Source organism: Meriones unguiculatus, chromosome 11, assembly GCF_030254825.1.
Source record: "Meriones unguiculatus strain TT.TT164.6M chromosome 11, Bangor_MerUng_6.1, whole genome shotgun sequence".
Lineage (NCBI taxonomy): Eukaryota > Metazoa > Chordata > Mammalia > Rodentia > Muridae > Meriones > Meriones unguiculatus.
In genome coordinates this window covers 105,946,866-105,952,865 of record NC_083359.1, presented here as the reverse complement: position 1 = coordinate 105,952,865, position 6,000 = coordinate 105,946,866, and the positions used below count along the sequence as shown (strand labels likewise).

Sequence of the window (6,000 nt, the reverse complement as noted above, 5' to 3'; positions counted from 1 at the left end):
AAAAGAGGCCATGAATTTGGTACATGATGGTGGTTGGAGAAAGGAAATGGAAGGAGGAAAATGATATATTTTAACTTGAATTGTAAATATAGTTAATACATATGTTTGAAAATTAAACTTTTATGTCATAATATGCCCACAGCAAACATGAATGTTTTTTATGTGTTTTATTTTAAAACCTCAGACTTGCTGTCAGACAGAATTAAAGACTACAGAGCAGCTTAAGCCAGTGTCCTTACAATTGTTCTGAGGTGGTGCCAATGATGGCATCTTGTGCTTTCTTGAGAACTCTGGGCAGTATTGTCCTGTTTCCCTCTGCTGTTTTGATGATGGCAATTTTTAAAGCATCTCATATCACCCTTTATTTCTCTGTCATTTTCAGGAATCTTTTTGACACACATATCCTGCCATGAGGCACTTCATGCTTTGTTTATGTGGTAACCAATATGTTGGGATCACTACTTCGACACCACTGAGTTTCTTTATGACATCATACAAGTGAAAAGAACCAAGCCTTCTCAGTCTCCCCCCAAATTCCACAGTCTGCATTCCTGTAGGGTCCACCCAGTAGTTCAATAGGCTAGTGTGGATGGCACTGACATCCACATCCGTCATGCTGGAAAAGGTTCTGGTTCTCCCACAGAATACAGCAGAGCTCTCTCAGTGCGGTAATTCTTTTCCAAATCAAATCTGAGCAGAGTGGGTGTGCTGTTGGCTATGAGGAGTTCCCCAGGGTTTACCACAGTGACTGTGTATGGTACTCAGAAACAGTACTAGAATGGAGTCTGTCAGAAGGGCACCATAAAGAATGAACTCCAACGGACCATATACGGAGATAACCTAGAACCCCTGCACAGATGTAGCCCATGGCAGCTCAGTATCCAAGTGGATTTCCTAGTAAGGGGAATGGGTGCTGCCTCTGACATGAACTCAGTGGCTGGCTTTTTGATCATCTCCCCCTAAGGCAGGGGGTGGGGAGCAGCCTTAACCAGGCCACAGAGGAAGACAATACAGCCAGTCCTGTTGAGACCCAATAGGCTAGGATCAGAGGGAAGGGGAAGAGGACCTCCCCTATCAGTGGACTGGGGGAGGGGCATGGGAAGAGATGAGGGAGAGATGGTGAGATTGGGAGGGGGTCAAGGAGGGGACTACAGCTGAGATGCAAAGTGAATAAAATGTAATTAATAAAAAACAAATTAATTAAATAAATTAAAAAAAGAATGAACTCCAGTCCTGAGTTTTGGAGATTGACCTACTTGTACCCTTTATTACAGGACGAAAGAGACTGGATTATTAAATACTGAGGTTTGTTTTCTCACAGTTCTGTAGACTAGGAAGTCCAATGTCAAGGTGTCAGCAGATCCAGTGGCCGGCGAGAACAACCCTGCTGGCAGATAACCATTATCTCTTTTCCTCCCCGTTTGCTAGGGGCCGGCGGCAGCCCCGCACACTACTACACAGTGCTACAAACACTGTGCGCCGAGGGACGCTCAGCACTTTGCCGTGTGAGACCTCTCGGATTCCAAACTGCTAAGAAGCTTTTAGAGACACTTCACTCCTGTCTGCCTTTTACTTTCTCGGGACTATCATGCCTAACCCCTAACTTTTCCTCAAGTTCCCAACAAGGACCTTATTAAACAGACAGAAGCATTTAGCCCATGTCAGCCCTTAGTAGAACTATTTCAAGAAGTGCATGGCGCATGCATGCAGCTGGAGTAAGCTGTGCAGTGTGTTAGACCTGTAAAAGACAATGGAGGCATATGACAGTGAAAAACAACTCAACAATTATTGATGAGGCTATCTAGGAAGCTTTCTTGAAAGAATGGGGAAAGTTATTTGAGGGCCAGTGAGACATTTCTGAGTGAGGAAGGTCCTTGTCCAAGCCTGGCAACTGAGTTCAATTCTCAGGACCGACAGACCTTTAATGCAGATTGTTTGTGGAAACAATTTGAGCAGATGTTTGTCCTCAAAAATATAGTTGGTGAGAAATACTTTTCTAGTGTGCCATAGGCTTCAGGGAAAAATCAAACAACTCCTTCTAGGAAGAGTAAGAAGGTATGTGTGTGGGAACACTCAGGCTGCTGCACAAAGGGAAACAGTGTCCGCTCATGAGGGTTTGGGACTGAGAGGTTCAGAGTCACCGCCTGTCTGCCGTGCCCTGGAGCTCCTGTCATCATCCACACACAGAAACCTAGATACTTACATGGAGACAATAATTCCTGTAAAGGAGTTCATACTTATTATGAAGGTCCTACTATCCTGGACTCCTACAAAATAAATTTGCTTCTCTATTTAGATAGACAGAAACAACATAGATACATAGATATAGTCTTTGTTTTTAAGGAGTTTGCAGACTAGTGGAAGACTCCATCAAATAAATAAATATATGTATAAATATATGACTAAGTTTTTTTTTTCTTTGTTCTTGGAGGAAAAGCAAGTGGTATGAATGAGAGCAGAGGAAGGAGAAGTCAAACTGTAAAGGAAGCTGCAGTTAGAGCACGTGTGTGCTGTAAGCGAAGGTCCTCCAGCATGCCAGGAGGGAGCCAGCTAAGACTGAAGCATGGGGTGGGGGGTGTGGCAGGGCAAGGAGGAGCACTGGTGAGTAAGATGGGCAGAAGCCAGGGACTAGCCACAAAGTCCTCCTAAATTTTACTATGTGTTAGTTATGTCTGTCTAATAGCTTCAAAGTTTTTTTCCATTTAATTATCCTTTAAGAAGTTATAACATGCATCATACAGTTTTCACTTAATCAAACAATGGCAAGTGGGGTTCAGTGAGGTTCAGTTATGAGCAGTCTATGCCAACACTCCTAGCAGCTTCAAGCTCGGGTGCTTTAGTCCAGTGTAGGGGAATGAGATGGGGTCAGCACCAGCTCTGACTCCACAAGGGTCCCATAGTGATGTAACAAAGTCTAGCAAATATGCTTCTCATCTTTAACCACACAGCTTTCTTCCAGGCTCACAAGGTGAAACCTCTCCTCAAGGTGAGACAGCTCTGCAGTGTAGTATGAGGAGAGGAAAGAGAGCTTTGCTTACATGTTTATGTCCTCTTCTCTTCCCACTGGTGAAAGTTTTGGTATGCCTAGTGCCTCGTAGGAAGCCAGGGTCTGTGTTCTTCACTGTGGCAATTCAGCCACACAGTGTGCACTTATCTGAAGGAGTGTCATCAAGCGATTTGGGCACAGCATGGAAGATCTGTTGTAAATAGAGTGAGTAGCCTTGTGCGTCTCGTGTATGAATGCTGAAGAAAACTAGCACTTACACAGCAATACTCTGCATAGATTCAGCTTAGCTGATCCACACAATAGCCTAGTGAGAAAGATGGGCTTACTAGGGTATTTTTTTCTCTCCTAGACGAAAGTTCAGAGGTTAAACAGCAAGCAAAAAGCACAGTACAGGGTCATTGCAGAATGTGCTCCTAACTACTCCACTACATTGCCTCCCAGTGGCTACTTTTGTTTTTCTTATCACTGTAATTCTTAAATGTGTAAATATTTGTCACTGTAAATGCCTTGAGTAAAATGTACTAAAATATAAATCTTTTTAAGTATTTACAGTAGTTTAAATCTTTATGTTTGATGTGCTATCACACTATTTTGTAGAAAATTAAAATGATGGAGAAAATCTGAGTACTTTTCTTAGCAAACAGGACCATAAGACAGAAGATGTATATGGCTTATTCAGTAGAAAGTATTGTGTCTGTCTAGTGTCGGGACTACAGCCTCGTCGGCAATTAAATACCATGCAAGTCCAGGAGTTCTGATTCCATTCCTACCATTAATAAATTCTTATCTGGGCTCATTTCCACAGTATATAAACTAGCTTAATCAGGACCTGCACTTGTTATTCTAAATTATCTCAGAGACTTGTAAGAGGAATCATGGAGGAATTGCTTATTTTTCACACAAACTTTTTTTTTACATAATATAAAAGTAAAGATTAAATTTATAATGCACTTACTTTTTGTGTACCATGATTGTTATTTTTCCTGGTAAAAATTCTCATTTGCTCATATGTAACTGTCTTGAAATGTGTACCTTAAGGACAAAGAAAGGTCACCCATCCCTCTAACTCCTGGTTCTTTGTCAAAAAGTGGACACAGTTAATGAGGTTTGTTTGGTACAGAACAAATTCGCAGACACAGACAGAGATGCCTTCAATGGAAACAAATTTGTTTGGCTTTACCAGGTTACTTAGCGATTAATAATAGCCTTGAGATGCAGTCAGAGAGGTCATTGTACCAGCTTGCCAACACAATCTAAACATGCAGCTCGCCCAGGTTGGTGGGTGCAGAAGCCCCCCAAATACCATGCATAAAGGAAAACGGGCTATTTTCTGCCTCCTTTTTTCATATTAAATAAGCAATTTTCAAGGGAAGGGTGGCAAAATGGGGGCCATGCCACTCCAAGTAATTCATTTATTTTGCAATTTAATCTTATGTTGAAAAAAATTGCTCTGCTACAGCAGCCTAGCATGGTGATTTTTAAACGTCAGAGTGTTTCATAAGTAACCTTGTGTGAAGTATTAGTAGCCTGGAACGGACTATTGCAACAGAAATTTTTACCATACACTCAAGTATTAAGGAGAATCTTTTATTTTTTAAATTTTGGACTATCTCCTTGTAGTTTTCCCTTCTAGTTTTCATATATATCTTATGCTTCATATATATATGAAGCAAATGGGTACAGTGATTTATTTGAAATTTTACATATAGAAGTAGACACAAGTTACATATGTGTTTTTAAAATAAAGCAGCATTGTTAAAATGCTGCTCTGACATGAATGATAAATATGTCCAATGAAAATAAAAGATGTCGTCTTTCTTCCTTATTTGATAATACCGTGTTCTATATGGAAGCTATTTATCACATGGCATAATTTAAAGCTTATTTCTTAGACATATACATAAATGAGGATTTTTTTTCATTGTTTAGTGGAATTTTTCAAGCGTTAGAAAACTTTTAACTTAACCTAATCCTTTATTTAAATTATTTGTATAACTGAATAAAATGCCACTATTTAGGTGCAGGATAATATGTCTAATCTCACCAGTATTAGGTGAACAGTTAGCTGAAGTAAGCACTCAATTAAGCATGTAAAAATTTTGGACTTTAAAAAATAAAATGATTAGTATGCAAAATAAGTAAGTAGACATTTGTAAATACAAATGAAAATTTAAGACTCACATTCTTCTTGGGATATTTAAATATTTCCAAAATAACTAATCTTCAACAAAGGAAAGAGGTGATATAGATGCACTTTGCATTACATTTGCCCTGCTGCTGTATTAATTATAACATTTGGTATGCATTTGGTGCTGAAAACTCCATCATGACAAAGTCACTTAAACACTGCCTAACAATGGCAGAGTTCCACAGAATTCACAGGCAAGATAAATTGCACCCTTGATTTTGATGGATGTAGGTGATCATTGCCCCTCAAAAAACTTGATTATCATCAGCAAAAGAATTAGGGAATCAACAGATGTCATCAGAGTAACTGCTGACAATTTTGATGCAGGGAGGCTTTGGAGGAGTTCGCAGATATGAAAGAGAGAGAAGAGAGGAAGGCTCGCCTGGAACAGGAAGAGAAGGAAAAAGAAGAGCAAGCCCGCAAGATGCATTACATGCTCAGCACACGGCAGGTTAGTGTCCCTGTGCCTGGCAGCTCCCATGAGCCTCTTGGACCTCTACCCTGACAGAGATAAACTAGCAGTTTGAATAGGACATGACTTGTTGAAAAGATACCACAAAGACACTACCTGGAGCTCAATTCTGTGTTTCTGTGTAGGTGTGAGCAGGCACCATGATTGGTGTGTGACAGTGCTTCATAGAGGCAGCTGCCGAGCCACTGGCAGAAAGGTCCGAGTCAGCAGAGTGATCCGCCACAGTGATAACACAACATGAAGGGCATAACCTCGCCTTCAGAGCTCATTCCAAGTGGCTTATTGTTGTGTTGTGAATTGATCAAGAACTAGCAAGTTATTAAGCTGACCTGG

At 40.6% G+C, this 6,000-nt stretch overlaps 1 protein-coding gene across 1 annotated transcript in view; it reads left to right on the top strand.

Annotated features, from left to right (window-relative positions):
* The window catches only part of Spata17 (spermatogenesis associated 17), a 177,464-nt gene that overhangs the window by 83,883 nt on the left and 87,581 nt on the right, over nucleotides 1-6,000 (top strand). The window contains 1 exon segment of the mRNA XM_021638233.2: nucleotides 5,523-5,646. Within this exon segment, the coding sequence (XP_021493908.1) occupies nucleotides 5,523-5,646 (124 nt within the window).